The following is a 15,771-nucleotide window of genomic DNA, read 5'->3' on the forward strand; positions in this document are numbered from 1 at the left end:
GATATCAGAGGACCCATGAACCATGTAATGAAATGGTATGAAAAGTCCATGTTTACATATATTTCTCTGTGTGTGGGCTCCATAGCTTTCCTTTGATATCCAGTATGAGTTCTACTTGGAAGGTTAAGAATCAATGTGTGTGTGTGAGCAGGGGGAGGGCAGTTGGAGAGAGAAGGGAGGAGGGAGGAAAGGGAATTGGTTACTGTTAGTATGACTGCATATGCTATCTTAATCCATTTGCAGAGTGGTACTGTGGAACAGTAGCCAGTGAGTGACTGACTGTTTTCAGCCATCAGTTGTAGGGATAGCCTTGTGATAGTTGGTTCACACCTTTAATAAGTTTCTCCCAAGGCAAGAGATTCTGATTTAGGTAATATTATTCTATTCATAGAAGTATATAGGAAAAAATTTTTAAAAATAGAGTATTTGGCAAGAATTTTACCAAATGTTAATAAAAATTGTCGTTTGGAAGTTATTATTAAACCTTTAAGGAACACAGAGGCTTTTGGTTACCTAATTAAAGTAACATGAATTACAAGGAAAAGGTCTATTAGGAACTATAAAATAAGTATTTTTAATGTTATATAAAAGTCAAAGTTAATTCATTTTCTATTTTGGGTAACCTGGCGAATTGAGACTGAAACCTGTTGCAAGTGTGACCAAGAATATGTCTTTATTCAGTTTAGTTGAAGAACTCTTAAACAGTTTTACTGCCATTGACTCTTATGTATTTATTGACCTTTTGCTTAATAACTTTCAGTTGGTTTTAGGCCACCAACAAAATGGAAATAAAAGAGATTGTTAAACACAAGACACTATGGAAAATGAACTCAACCAATGAACCTTTATTAGTTACTGGTGTAGACATCAGTCCTTTAAAGAACTTCACCATTCCCAAGATCAGGAGGACAGCTGGGAAAGGTAATATTTACTATTTCTATGAAAGATAGGGTTATTTCATAACTCTTACTGTATTTTTCTGATTCTTTATGTTCATCTTCTATTTTGACTAATTGGGTTAAGTCAGGCCTTTAATTTCTTAAACACACATCTACTTTTGGTTCCACACAAAGTGGAACAGACACATCTCCTATTTCTCTCACTAAGTACACCTAAAAATGCTGGACATCATACATAAAATAAATATAAGATTTTGAAAGGTAGAAGCAGCTAAGGATCCTGGGACTCAAGGAATAACGTAGAAGTAAGTTCTCTGGATTTTCTTTTTGTCCTCCATGTCTCAGATTGGATGCGCACAACCTAAGAATGCCTAATGGCATGGACCCAAAAAGTCCCAAGGAAAGTCTGTTCTCCCTTTCCAAGGACTGGGAAAGGGTCATCCTAGAAAGACAGAAACCTATTTGACAATAAACACCCTAGTTCTGCAAAACGTAGGGCAAAAAAATAGCATGCCTCCTACACCTTTGTAAACAGAGGCTAAATGGAGGGCCTAGACTTCCGTCTATGCCTCTCCCCTTCATGGCAGTTCACAAGTTCCCATCCCTGCCATCCCCTGCAGTGTCAGTGGATTTCCACCCTTGCCCTGTGGTGAGGAGACACCCCTTCTCCCTGGGAGTAGAGTTAGTGAATACCATGTGGGGAGCCTAGACTTCTTTCACACCCACCAGTAACAAGGCATGTGTTGCCCTCCCACAGTGTGGGAGGCTGAGTCCGAGTCAGGAGCGTGGACTTCCACCCCTTTGTCATGATAACAAAGCATACGCCCAGGGTGTCAGTGGAGACCCTGTGGAGAGTCAGGACGTCAACCCTGCCTGGTGGTAGAGTCAGCACCCTGCCCACCTTTTCACTACTAACAGAGTTTCCCCTGCTGGCTCAGTTTTAGTGGAGGCTTGTTCAAACTCAAGATTAACTATGATTCAGAGTGTCTTAACGGTACCCAAAATGCCCAAGGTGTAATTTTAAAAATCACTCGTTTTACCACACACAAGGAAAATCTCAACTTGAATGAGCAAAGATAGTCAACAGATGCCAACACTATGATGAAACACATGTTGGAATTATCTGAGAAGGTTTTAAAACAGCCATCATAATCATGTTTCGGCAAGCTACTACACACACTCTTGAAACAAATGAAAAAAATAGAAAATCTCAGCAGAGAAATGGAAAATGTAATAAAGAACCAAGTAGAAGTTTTGCTTCTGAAAAATTCAATAATTGAAATAAAAACTAATTGGGTGGGTTCCGAAGAATTGAGAAGACATTGGAAAGAACGAGTGAATTTGAAGATATAACAATAGAAATTATTCAGTCTGAACAATGCAGAGAAAACAGAAAAATATTAACAGAGCCTGCCTCAGTGATGTGTGGAACAATAATAAAAGATCTTACATCTTTGTCCTAGAAGTCCCAGAAGTAGAAGAGAAAAAGTGTGGAGCTGAAAAAGTATTTGAAAAAATATTGGCCAAAAATTTCCAAGATTTGGTAAAAGACATAAACCTGTACAGTCAAAAGGCTGAATAAACTTAAACAGGTTAAACCCAAAGAAGTTTGTGCCAAGGCACATTATAATCTAATCAAATTTTTGAAAACTAAGGACAGAAAACGTCTTGAAAGCAACTAGAGAGAAACCACACATTGTCTATAGGGGAAAAATTGTTTGAATGACAGAAGATTTCTCATTAGAAACCATGGAGCCCAGAGGAAGTGGCACAACATTTTTCAAGTGTAGAAACCCAGAGTTCTGTCCCAGGCAAAGATATCCTTCAGGAATAGAAGTGAAATAGACATTCTCAGGTAAAGTAAAACCAAGAAATATTTCATCAGCAGATCCACTCTAAAGGAATGGCTAAAGAAGGTTCTCCAAACAGAAAATGACAGAGAAGCTGGGAACGTTAGGAAGGAGGGAAGAACAATAGCAAGAGTAAGACTATAGCGAAATGTAATAGACCATCCTCCTCTTGAGTTTTCTTATTATGTTTGGCAGTTGGAGGACAAATTATAACATTCTTTGATGTGATTCTTAATGTATATAGAGAAAGTATTTAGAACAATTATAGAGCGAGATATCACCATTGGAGGGAACTGGGTGAATGGAATATAGGATCTCTCTGTATTACATGTTACAACTTCATGTGAGCCTTCAGTTATCTCAGAAGTAAAAGCTTTTTATAAAAACACTATAGATAAATCAAAATGGAATTTTTTTTCTGTTCTGTTTTTTTTTTTTTTTTTTGAGGAAGATTAGCCCTGAGCTAACATCTGCTGCCAGTCCTCCTCTCCTTGCTGAGGAAGCCTGGCCCTGAGCTAACATCAGTGCCCATCTTCCTCTGCTTTATATGTGGGACGCCTGTGACAGCATGGCTTGACAAGCAGTTTGTAGGTCTGTGCCCGGGATCCAAACCAGTGAACCCCAGGCCACTGAAGTGGAACGTGAACACTTAACTGCTGTGCCACTGGGCTGGCTCCCAAAATGGAATTTTTAAAATGTTCAAGTAACCTACAGGAAGGTAGGAAAAAATGAGATAGAAAATTGAATAACTGAGGAGAAAATAACCAGTTAAATGGCAGGCTTAAGCCCTAACATACCAGTTATATTAAATGTAAATGACCTCAATATACCAATTAAAAGACAGGTTGACACAATGGTTAAAAAAAACATGATCCACCTGTATACTGTCAATAAATTCACCTCAAATTTAGTGATATAGGTTTGTTGAAAGTAAACATGAATAAAGATAGGCCATGCAAATAATCAAAATAAAGCAGGATTGGCTATATTAATGTCAGATAAAGTAGGCTTTAGAGGAAAGAAAATTACCAGGAACAATGATGAAAGCGTCACCCCACCAGTAAGACAGCAATTCTAAATGTGTATGCACCAAACAGAACTTCAGAATGTGTGAAGCCCAATTGATCAAACTGAAAGAAGAAATGGACAAATCCAGAATTATAGTTGGAGACTTTAGCACACTTCTCACAGTAGTTGATAGAACTAAGACAGAAAATCAGCAAAGATAGAGAACTTAATGCTGTCAACCAACAGGATATGACACTTAAACATTACTCTACCCAACAGCAGAATAGACATTGCTTTCTGTCTTTTGTTTTTTGTGAGGAAGATTCGCCCTGAGCTAACATCTGCTGCCAATCTTCTTCCTTTTGTATATGGGCTGCCGTGAGAGCATGGCCACTGGCAGATGAGAGATGTAGTTCCACACCTGGGAACCGAACCCTGGGCTGCTCAAGTAGAGCCTACTGAACTTAACCACTAGGCCACTGGGGCTGGCCCTTAACATTCCTTTCAAGTGCCCATTTGATGCTCATCAAGATAGACAATATGTTGGGCCATGTGACACATCTCAACGTATTTAAAAGAATTGAAGTCATACAGAATGTGTGCTCTGACCACGTGGAAACTAGAAATTAATAAGAGAAAATAATAGGTAAGTCTCTAAACACATGGAAAATAACACATTTCTAAACATTCATGGGATTTCAAGGGAAATTTAAAAAATGTATTGAACTCAATAAAAGTGAAAATGCAACATGTCAAAATCTGAGGGACACAAAGCATTACTAATTTATGGCACTAAATACTTCCATCAGAAAATAGGAAGGATTTCAATCTTCCACCTTGAGAAACAAGAAAAAGAATAACAAGTCCAAAACAAGCAAAAGAAGGGAAAATCAATGAACCAAACAAAAAAACTGGTTGATTGAAGCCAAGGTTTGGAAGCAACCCAAGTGCCAATCAATGGATGAATGGATAAAGATGATGTTGTGTATACATACAAAGGAATACTACTCAGCTATAAAAAAGACAAAATCGTGCCATTTGCAACGGCATGGATAAACCTTGAGGGTATTATGTTAAACAAAATAAGCCAGACAGAAAAAGACAAACTGTATGATTTCACTCATGTGGAAGAGAAACAAACAGATGGACAAAGAGAACAGATTAGTGGTTACCAGAGGGGAAGGGGGTGGGGGAGAGGGCAAAAGGGGTAAAGGAGCACATATTTTTGGTAATGGATAAATGAGCATGACAGTGGAGCACGATGCAGTCTATATAGAAACTGATATGTAATAATGTACACCTAAAATTAGACAATGTTATAAGTCAATATGACCTGAATAAAATAATTACATTAAAAAAAACTGGTTGATTGAAAAGACCAGAAAAATAGACAAACCTTTAGCAAGAGGAATTTTTAAAACACCTGCTAAATGTTATGTAGGAGAAGGGTTATGCAGCAAGTTTTCAACCGTGATGAAACTGGCTTGTTTTACAAGGATGTTGGCAAGCAAACCTATATCGCAAATGGCGTTTCATTTGTCAAAAATGTGACCAGAGGCGGGGCTGGCCCCGTGGCCGAGTGGTTGAGTTCGCGCGCTCCACTGCAGGCGTCCCGGTGTTTCGTTGGTTCGAGTCCTGGGTGTGGAAGTGGCACTGCTCGTCGGGCCACGCTGGGGCGGCGTCCCGCATGCCACGGCTAGAGGGACCCACAATGAGAAATATACAGCTATGTACTGGGGGGCTTTGGGGAGAAAAAGGGAAAAAATAAAAATCTTTAAAAAAAAAAAAAAAAAAAATGTGACCAGAGGCTCATAGGAAGCTACCTAACCATGTATTTCATCTAAGAGTAGTAGTTCAGTATTCACTAGTTCAGTATTGGCGGTGACTTTAATAGACTATAACTACCACAAATAACAAGAATCTACTGTATTTGTTCCCTGCTTTCCTCTGAGTCCTCTTCCTTGAGGGTTTTGGTCCTTTTATGCATCTACTTAATATAGCGGTGCTTAAAACATTGCTCATTGTCCTGAGAAAGTCTGTTACTTCTTACTCATGCTACTATATCAGTTAGCAGTTTACAAAGATGTTCTGGTATTTGCAAGTCAAAATAGCCAACTAGTTTACCAGTATGTAGATTGCCTTATTTGGGGGAAATACAAGAAATGTTCATGTCCTAACAGTAGTTCCCAGATCTGTGTGACAATGCATGTTGTAGAGTCAACATCTTAAGTTGAAAATGAATCACCTGAATTCTAGTACTGTATAATATGTCTGTGTCAACTTTCAAGAACTCTATTAACTATATGCAGAAAAACAAGGTTTGTATTTTCATTTATACCAAGTGTAGGAAGTCTATGTTACTGTTATAGAACCTTAAATATAAATAGATGCCTCGACATGTTAATGAAAATTCCACGTGCTTAGCTATTTTGTGTCTCATATCAGATATACGTTTGTCATTGTACAGATGTACAATGATGACATCCTAAACACAAATAACCATGTGCCCTTTTCTTTATGTTTAGTTTACTTGTCACCTTGTTGCACCAATACTAGAGAATATAGTTTCATACATGATACTCTTAACCAGTGCCGGCTTGATGTAAGCTGTGATCTGCAGTCATCATGGCAGTTTGGGGATACAAAACTGGTTCACAATGAGGATCTGGAAAAAAATTTTACTTCTAAGAGGTAAGTTACTGTGACCTAAAGAAGTTTGAGGTTTTGTTTTGTTTTACTATGAGGTGTTAATATGAGTTTATTTCCACTGTTTGAGATTTGGTATTACTAAGAAAATAAGTACAGAGACTGTTTATTCTTTATTTTGTTGCCTTCTCATAGCTTTGTGTAATAGTGAAAAGCTAAGTGTGAGATTTGATTAGTAGGTTTTAGACATTAATGTAGCCAGATTTCAGACATTCTTGATTTTTTAGTCTTGATAAATTTTGCAGAAGCATACATCAGCACATTTTTAAGCAGCCATTTTGTAGATCTCTTGTGCCTCCTGCATAACATAAAACAGCAGTTAAGGAATTCAGAAAGTAAATTTTCAGAAACTGGGTTGATGTTTTAATTTGGCAGGATTGTATCTGGCTATTTCTAGCTATTCCACCAGAGCCACTATTTCTGAAACTTAAGTTTTAAAAAATACTCCTGCTTTTTGGGAAGGCACATTCCATTATGTTATTTTGATAAGAAAGAATAACAGCATATGCAAAGTTCTCATCGTAAACATTTTTTATATGTGTACATCTTGTGTGAGTACAATTTAGTTTAGCTTTTCCATTTTCTGAACTTGCCTACTTCACCAGTTTGCACTTAACTTAAAACCTGACTGTAGCTTGATGGACCCAAAAACTTCAAACTCGTTTTGGGATGTTTTTGGTTTTTCGTTTTAGAATCAGTTCCTCTTGATTCAAACATGCTATCCCACTTGGTGTCAGTTTGGGAATCTTGGTGAGTGACAGAATTAGTTTATGGCATAGTCTTTTATCTAAAAACCACAGTTTTGAGCAAAAGTAGAATGGACTGGATATGCCCTGCCCCTTCCAGATTGAAATAACAGTTTGATCAAAAATGAACTCCTGGCATGCATGTTCTTTGATTTTGGATCTTTGAGGCATTTTAAAATTTTGTCCTTTTTCTTAATGCCCCCTTGCCCAACACTTAATTTTCAACCAGTTATTTGTCTAATACTATACAAAAGTTAGGACAACTACTTAACAATACAATACATGGTAGAAAGTTCTAAGAGTTCTAAGTGACCAACAGGTACAGGATTTATTGGTTTCTTAGTTATTTGCCCAATTAGGCAAACTCATTTGTTTCCCATGGTACTTTCTACTTGTTTTATAGGATTTACCACAATGTATTGGTTTTTTCTGATTCCCCTACTACATTGTGAGTTTTGTTTTATTTTATTTGTTTTTGTGTCCATAGTATAAGTATAAAGACATAGTATAAAACTAAGTCTGGCAACACAGTGGGTGCTTAATGTTCAATTAAGTTAAATTTTTGTTTCACTTTTTTAAATCAGTGATGCTGCAAAGCACCCTTAAGTTGCCTTAAGGGACAGGTAGAAAAGAAAAATAAGTAAGAATGGTTAGTAGTAGAGAATAATCAAATGAAAAGAGAAAGTACGGTCATGTGCTGTATGTAACGGTGTTTCAGTCAACAACGGACTGCGTATACGATGATGGTCCCATAAGATTATAATGGAACTGAAAAATTCCTGTCGCCTAGTGATGTCTGTCGTAATGTTGTAGTGATGTATTTGTGGTGATGCTGGTGTAAACACATCTACTTCCCTGCCAGTAGTATAAAAGTATAGCAATGCAATTATGTACAGTACGTAATACTTGATAATAAATGACTGTGTTACTGCTTTATGTATTTACTATAATTTTTATTGTTATTTTAGAGAGTACTCATTCTCCATATTAAAAAAAACGTTTAGGGGCCATCCCCATGGCTGAGTGTTTAAGTTCTCATTCTCCGCTTCGGTGGTCCAGGGTTTTGCCGGTTCAGATCCTGGGCGCAGACATGGCATCGCTCATCAGGCCATGCTGAGGCGGTGTCCCACATGCCACAACTAGAAGGACCCACAACTAAAAATGTACAACTGTGTACTTGGGGGCTTTGGGGAGAAAAAGGAAAAAAAACAGAAAATCTTTAAAAACAAAAGTTTACTGTGAAACAGTATGCTGTGTTACACCGGCAGCAGCCTCCAGCATCTCGTGTTTACCGTCTCTTGATTACATCATTTTTTCTTGCATTTGATTTAATCTCATGTTGTTTTGTCCATCATGCCCCCTAAGTGTACAAAATCCACTCCTAATGTTGCCAGTAAGAGTCCATGTTGAATGATTAACTTGGAGATGATATTAGAAGTGATTAAGGACTACAAACGTGCAAAGTTAGTGATGGATATTGCTCACCAGTCAGGCATGTCTCATTCCACCACAGCTACGATCTTGAAAAACAAGAACAAAGTGATGGAAGCTATTAAAGGATATGCTTCATTGAAGGCAACGAGAACAACACAGATTCAAGAAGGGACTATATCAGACGTGGAGAAACTTTGTAATGACCTGGATTGAAGACCAGGCACAGAAGCCTATCTCTCTCAGCACCATGATGATCACAGCCAAAGCAAAAAGTTTGTTTGTGATGTTGAAAGAAAAGGCTGGACCCAACTATGATGTTGAATTGACTGTTAGCTCTGGGTGGTTTAAACGATTCAAGAATTTGTATTCATTATACAATGTCATAGTGAGTGATGAGTCTGTGAGTGCTAATGTAAAGGCAGCTGAAGAATTTTTGGAAACTCTGCACAAGCTGATTGTGGAAGAAAATTACTTGCCAGAGCAAATATTCAATATGGATGAAACCTCCCTATTCTAGAAACAGACACCTGAAAAGACTTTAATCCATAAGGAGGCCAAGTCGCCTGGTTTGAATGATAACAGTCTTGCTAGGGGACAATGTTGCAGGCTACAAATTGAAGCTCTTTGTGATCTGGCACAGCGAGAACCCCAGGGCCTTCAAGCGTATCAGTAAACACACACTGCCAGTGTTGTACGGAAGCAATACGAAGTCAAGGATGACTCATCTCCTCTTCCAAGATGCCCTCCTGAATTGCATTGTAGTGAAATGGAGAAGTACAGTTTGGAGGATAACATACCTTTCAAGATTTTGCTTATTGTTAATAATGCTCCTGGACATTCTCTTATTGGTGATCTTCATCTCAATATCAAAGTGGTGTTTCTCCCTCCAAACGCCACCTCTCTTTGGTCCAGCCAATGGATCAAGGAGTTATAGCAGCTTTTAAGGCCTAGTACCCAAGGAGGACCTTTGTCCAAGCTATTGCTGCAACTGAGGAAGACACTGATGCAATTCTGGAAGGACTGCAACATCTCTGACTGCATCAAGAACTTTGCTTGGGCTTGGGGTGATGTCATCAAGAAGTCTGTGAATGACATCTGGAAGAAGACACTAAAGAGGTTTGTCCATGAATTCAAAGGATTTGCCAAGGTTGAGGAGGTTGCAAAAATCAACAGGGCTATGGTTGAGAAGGCAAACAGCTTTAACCTAGGTGTGGATGAGGATGACGTTGAGGAGCTCCTAGAGGTGGTTCCTGGGGAATTGGCTAATGAGGAGTTGTGAGAACTGGAACAGGAACTCATAGCCAAAGAAGAGGCAAGAGAAAAGGAAACTGCAAGAGAAGAAAAAGAAGAAGAACCCTCCAAAAAATTCACTGTGGAGGGGTTAGCAAAAGCTTTGGCAGATCTCACCAAGCTCCTTAAAAAGTTTGAAAACATGGACTCCAGCACCAAAAGGTTTACATTAATAGGGAGGAATGTTCATGGTGCATTATCTGCTTACAAGCAAATCTGTAATGAAAAAAGAAAGAAACCAAGCAAACCACCATGGACATTTTTCTGAAAAGAGTGACAGCTCCTCAGGAAGAGCCTCAGGCAGGTCCTTCAGGAGGTATTCCAGAAGAAGAAGTTGTTATCATAAGAGACGAAGGCTCCATGCATTTATTGCCCCAAAGACCTTTCAGGAGGACCAGATGTGGAGGTGGAAGATAGTGATATTGATGATCCTGTCCCTGTGTAGGCCTAGGCCAGTGTGTGTGTTTGTTTCTTAGTTTTTAACAAGTTTAAATAGTAAAAGAAAAAAAATTAATAGAAAAAAGCTTAGAGAATAAGAATCTAAAGAAAGAAAATTTTTAGAAAATATTTTTGTACAGCTGTACAATGTATTTTAAGCTAAATGTTATTACAAAAGAGTCAAAGTTAAAAATATTTTGAAGTTTACAAAATAAAAAAGTTACAGTAAGCTAAGGTTTATTATTGAAGAAAGAAAAATACTTTTTTTTTAATAAATTTAGTGTGGCCTAAGTGTGCAGTGTTTACGAAGTCTACAGTAGTGTGCAGTAATGACCTAGGCTTCACATTCACTCACCACTCACTCACTGACTCACCCAGAGCAACTTCCAGTCCTGCAAGCTCCATTCATAGTAAGTGCCCCATATAGGTATACTATTTTTATCTTCTATACTGTATTTTTACTGTACCTGTTATATGTTTAGATATGTTTACATACATAAATACTTGCAATTGTGTTACAGTTGCCTACAGTATTCAGTACAGTAACATGCTATACAGGTTTGTGGCCTAGGAGCAATAGGCTGTACCATATGGCCTAGGTGTGTAGTAGCTATACCATCTAGGTTTGTGTAAGTTCACTCTGTGATGTTCACACAATGACAAAACTGCCTGACGACACATTTCTCATAATGTATCCCTGTCATTAAGCAGTGCATGACCATATTAATAACATTGACTGCCTGTGGCTTTTCTTTTTATCGCTCCCCTTAGAGGAGTTTATAAATCTGTGGTCTCAGCAAAAGCAAGTAGCTCCATGGACCAGCCCAGTGGCATAGTGGTTAAGTTTGCGTGCTCTGCTTCAGTGGGCGAGGGTTCGCCAGTTTGGATCCTGGGCGCAGACCTACACACTGCTCATCAAGCCATGCTGTGGAGTCATCCCACATAGAAGAACTAGAAAGACTTACAACTAGGATATACAACTATGTACTGGAGCTTTGTGGGGGAGGGGAGAGGAAGATTGGCAACAGATATTACCTCAGGACCTATCTTCCTCACCAAAAAAAAACATACCTTGAAAAAAAAGCGAGTAGCTCTAAAAAAGATACCAATTTCTACTTATTGTCTACATTCCATCTACTACTACTTAGCTGTGAAGTCAGCAAAAACACATTAATAATCTAAATGTCTATGTATCTGATCATTCATTAAGCACTTGAGTACTTACTGTGTCAGATACTGTATTTGATAACCTCAGAGAAAATGAATATTTTCTTCTCAGTCTTAAAGAATTTACATTCTAGTGGAGAAGGCATATGGTTAAATATAAAATGCAACATTATAATAAAGACGTACAAGCACAGATGATGGATTGATTATTCTTCCTAAGAGTCTTGAGAGATGTTTTGAAGAGTTAAGAAACTTGAGCTGGTCTTAATAGGTAAAAGGGAAACTGAATTCTTCTGAAGTTCCATTGCTTTATTTGTATCAGCTTGACCCTTTTTTGTTTTGTTTTAGGATAACTTACATTTAAAAATTTCAAATTTATATGAAAGGCTATCATTTTAAAGACTGTCAGTACCCAGCTTGATGCTGTGGTTGAATTTGTGCTCGATGTCTCAATACCTTGGGGCACAGACCACGTGCTTCATGAGGCTGTGCTTTGGGGGGATAATGTTCAAAAAATTCAGCACCATTTCCTTTTAGACCCAAAAGGCCTTTAGAATTCAGATTTGGTAAGAAAGATCCTTTCTGCTATTGGCCTAGTTTCACAGATTAACTTTGCAAGATTAGCTTGAAGTAAAGAATTCAATGATGTCTTAATAATTTTACAGATCTTTCACCTCCTTGGTTAAAATTTATTCCTAGGTAATTTTTGTTGCAATTGTGAATGGGATTGTATTCTTGATTTATCTTTCTGCTATTTCATTGTTAGTGTATAGAACACAACCATTCTTTGTATGTTGATTTCGTACCCTGGAACTTCACTATATTTGGTTATTTCTAATAGTTTTTGGTGGATTCTTTAGAGTTTTCTATATATAAAATCATGTCATCTGCAGGAGCCGGCCACGTGGCCTAGTGGCTGTGTTTGGCACGCTCTGCTTTGGCAGCCCAGATTCAGTTCCTGGACACAGCTCTACACCACTCCTTGGTGGCCATGCTGAGGTGGTGACTCACATACAAAATAGAGGAAAATTGGTAACAGATGTTAGCTCAGGGTAAATCTTCCTCAGGGAAAAAAAATGTCATCTGCAAATAGTGACAGTTTACTTCTTCCTTTCCAATTTGGATCCCTTTCACTTCTTTTTCTTGCCTCATTGCTCTGGGTAGGACTTCCAATACTCGGTTTAAGAAGAGTGGCAAGAGTGGGCATCATTCTCTTGTTTGTGGTATTAGAGGGAGAGCTTTCAGTTCCTCACTGTTGAGTATGATGTTAGCTGTGGGTTTATCATATATGGTCTTCATTTTGTTGAGGTACTTTTCCTTGTAGACAAGGGAAACAAAAGAAAAAAACAAATGGGACTCCAGCAAATTAAAAAGTTTCTGCACAGCAAAGGAAACCATCAACAAAACAAAAAGACAACCTACTGACTGGGAGAAGATATTGCAAATTTACATATCTGATAAGTGATTAATATCCAAAATATATGAAGATCTTATACAGTTCAACAACTGAAAAACAAACAACCTAATTAAAAAATGGGCAGAGGATCTGAATATTTTTCCAAAGAAGATATGTGCATGGCCAACAGGCACATGAAAAGATGTTCAACATCACTAATTATTAGGGAAATGCAAGTCAAAACCACAGTGGAATATCACCTCATGCCCATCAGAAAGGCTGTAATTAATAAGACAAGAAATGTGTTGGAGCAGATATGGAGAAAAGGGAACTTTCATACACTGCTGTGGGAATGTAAATTGGTGCAGCCACTATGGAAAACAGTACCAGTATTCCTCCAAAAGTTAAAAATAGACCCATCATATGATCCAACTATTCTACTTCTGGGTATTTATCCACAGAACACAACAACACTAATTTGAAAGTATATATGCAGCCCTCTGGTCATTGCCTCATTATTTACGATAGCTAAGATGTGGCAATAACCTTAAGCGCCCTCCAACAGATGAATGGATAAAGATGATGTGGTTTAAATATGCAATGAAATACTACTCAGCCATAAAAAAGATGAAATCTTGTCATTTGCGACAACGTGGATGGATCTTGAGGGTATTATGCTAAGTAAAATAAGTCAGATGAGGAAAGACAAATATTATATGATTTCACTTATGCAGAAGATAAAAAGACAACAAACACATGTAGATGCAGAGAACAGTTTGGTGGTTAACAGAGAAGAAGGAGGGTTGGGGGAGGGCGAAAGGGGTAAAGGGGGACATTTGTACAGTGATGGATGGAAACTAGACTTTTGGTGGTGAGCGCAAAGTAGTCTATACAAGCTGAAATACAGTGATGTACACTGGAAATTTATATAGTGTTATGAACCAGTGTTATCTCAATTTAAAAAAAGAATTCATCTTTTCCAAGGTTATTGTGAATATGAGTTTAAAAGGAAGGAGGTTTAATGGGAGATAAGTATTCGTCAGCACAAATATGTTGCCTTCGATCTTCCCCAAATACCTCTTTTTAAGCATTTTCCACCTGGTAAATGGGAACTACTCAAATTTATATATAAAGATTTATTTTAAATGCAGTCTCAGGGAGGAAACAGTTTCAAATTGTAACGCAATAGTTTGTAAAGTCCATTCAAAATTCAGGCCATTGGGGGATGGGCAAGTTTCAGAGGTGGTTGTTGCCAGGAGACTGAAATTCTTAATCGTAACCATCATCTAAACAAGATCTTGCTATGGTTACTAGCCTTTGGAATTTTGAGGGCAAAGAATGCTAGCTACTTCTTGTTAGAAGGATATATTTTGTGCTAAGGGCCAATTAACACTCTCACCATCATCGTGTCATTTTCACTTTCCTGAATTTAATTGTAGTTACCCTATTTTTTCTCCACCAATGTATTTTGAGTGTATATAACTGAATCTTGTAGCCGTGTATTGGCCAAATTAATGTTGACTATACAGATCTCTATCCAGGCCTGTTAGAAAAGAAGGCATATTACTCACATCATAAATCTGAAGTTAGATGCAGTAACCGAATGACACTTTGGGTTGTTCCCTTTTGTGAGGTGCTTTGTGTGAGCATGAGCATTTTTGAAAGTATATGTGTTGGAAGAAGGGTGTGTATAAAGGGTAACAAAATGAGTAGCTGCAGTCTCCCTAACAGTTCTAAATCATCTTACATAATTAGTCTGAACTGTTCTTTATCCCATTCCCCTTACCTTTATTGGTTTAGTGATGTACAAGCCTAGTCAATATGGTTCAATAGAACACAGAGTGAGACTTGCTTAGAAATCCTGAGAGGAGGAAGTCACTGTCTCTATTGATGGCTGTGAGCAAGGAAGCCAGTAGGCCTAGTTCCTGCTGGCAGCCCTCATAGCATCATAACAGGAGCCAGACATAAGTAAAGCTGTGTACAACAGTGTAGAGTGTCAAGGAAAAGAAACTTGAGTTCCCAGTATTGTTGAGGGGCCGAGTAAGTTCAGAATCTACCTGTGGTAGATAGCGTAGTGTTCCCCCAAAGATGCTCACATCCTCATTCCCAGAACCTATGAATGTTACTTCACATAAGAAAAAAGACGTTGCAGATGTGATTAGGGTTACAGACCTTGAGATGAGTGATTATCATTAGTTATCTGAGTGGGCCCAATTTAATCATATGAACTCTTAAAAATGTAAGAGGAAGGCAGAAGAATGGGTCAGAGAGAGGAGACAGAATAAGCGAAGTATAAGTGGAATTCAGCCTGCCTTGGATAGGTTTAAAGATGCAGGAAAGGTGTTACAGCCAAGGAATGAGAGTCGCTTCTGCACCTTGGGAACAGCCTTTATCTGAGAGCCAGCAAGGAAACAGGATTTCAGTCCTCCAACTTCAAGTGGTTGCATTCTGTCAACAAAGAAAGAGATCCTCCCCTAGTGCCTGAGAAAGGAATGCAGCCCAGATGACACCTTGATTTTTAGCTCACTGAGACCCATATTGGGCTTAGACTTACAGAACAGTAAGATAATAAACTTGATTTGTTTGAATCCCCTGAGTTTGTAGTAATTTGTTACAGCAGTAATAGAAAACTAATGCACTGCCTTATCTCTGGACTTCTTGTGTGAGTTAGAAAATTTCTTTTTTTTCCTCCAGCTTTATTGAAATATACTTGACATAGAACATGGTGTAAATTTATGGTGTACACTGTGGTGATTTGATACATGTATATGTTGTGAAATGTTTACCAAAGAAGGTTAGTTAACGTGCTTTACCTCACATAATTACCATTTTGTTAT

The 15,771-nt window shown here is 38.1% G+C and overlaps 1 protein-coding gene across 1 annotated transcript in view; it reads left to right on the forward strand.

Moving 5' to 3' along the window:
* Nucleotides 1-782: 782 nt before the first annotated feature.
* TEX15 (testis expressed 15, meiosis and synapsis associated) overlaps nucleotides 783-15,771 on the forward strand; it is a 48,589-nt gene continuing 33,600 nt past the window's right edge. Inside the window, exons 1-2 of the mRNA XM_046648687.1 lie at nucleotides 783-921; nucleotides 6,283-6,448. Of these exons, the coding sequence (XP_046504643.1) occupies nucleotides 783-921; nucleotides 6,283-6,448 (305 nt within the window). The remainder of the gene's footprint in view (nucleotides 922-6,282; nucleotides 6,449-15,771) is intronic.

Source organism: Equus quagga, chromosome 22, assembly GCF_021613505.1.
Source record: "Equus quagga isolate Etosha38 chromosome 22, UCLA_HA_Equagga_1.0, whole genome shotgun sequence".
Lineage (NCBI taxonomy): Eukaryota > Metazoa > Chordata > Mammalia > Perissodactyla > Equidae > Equus > Equus quagga.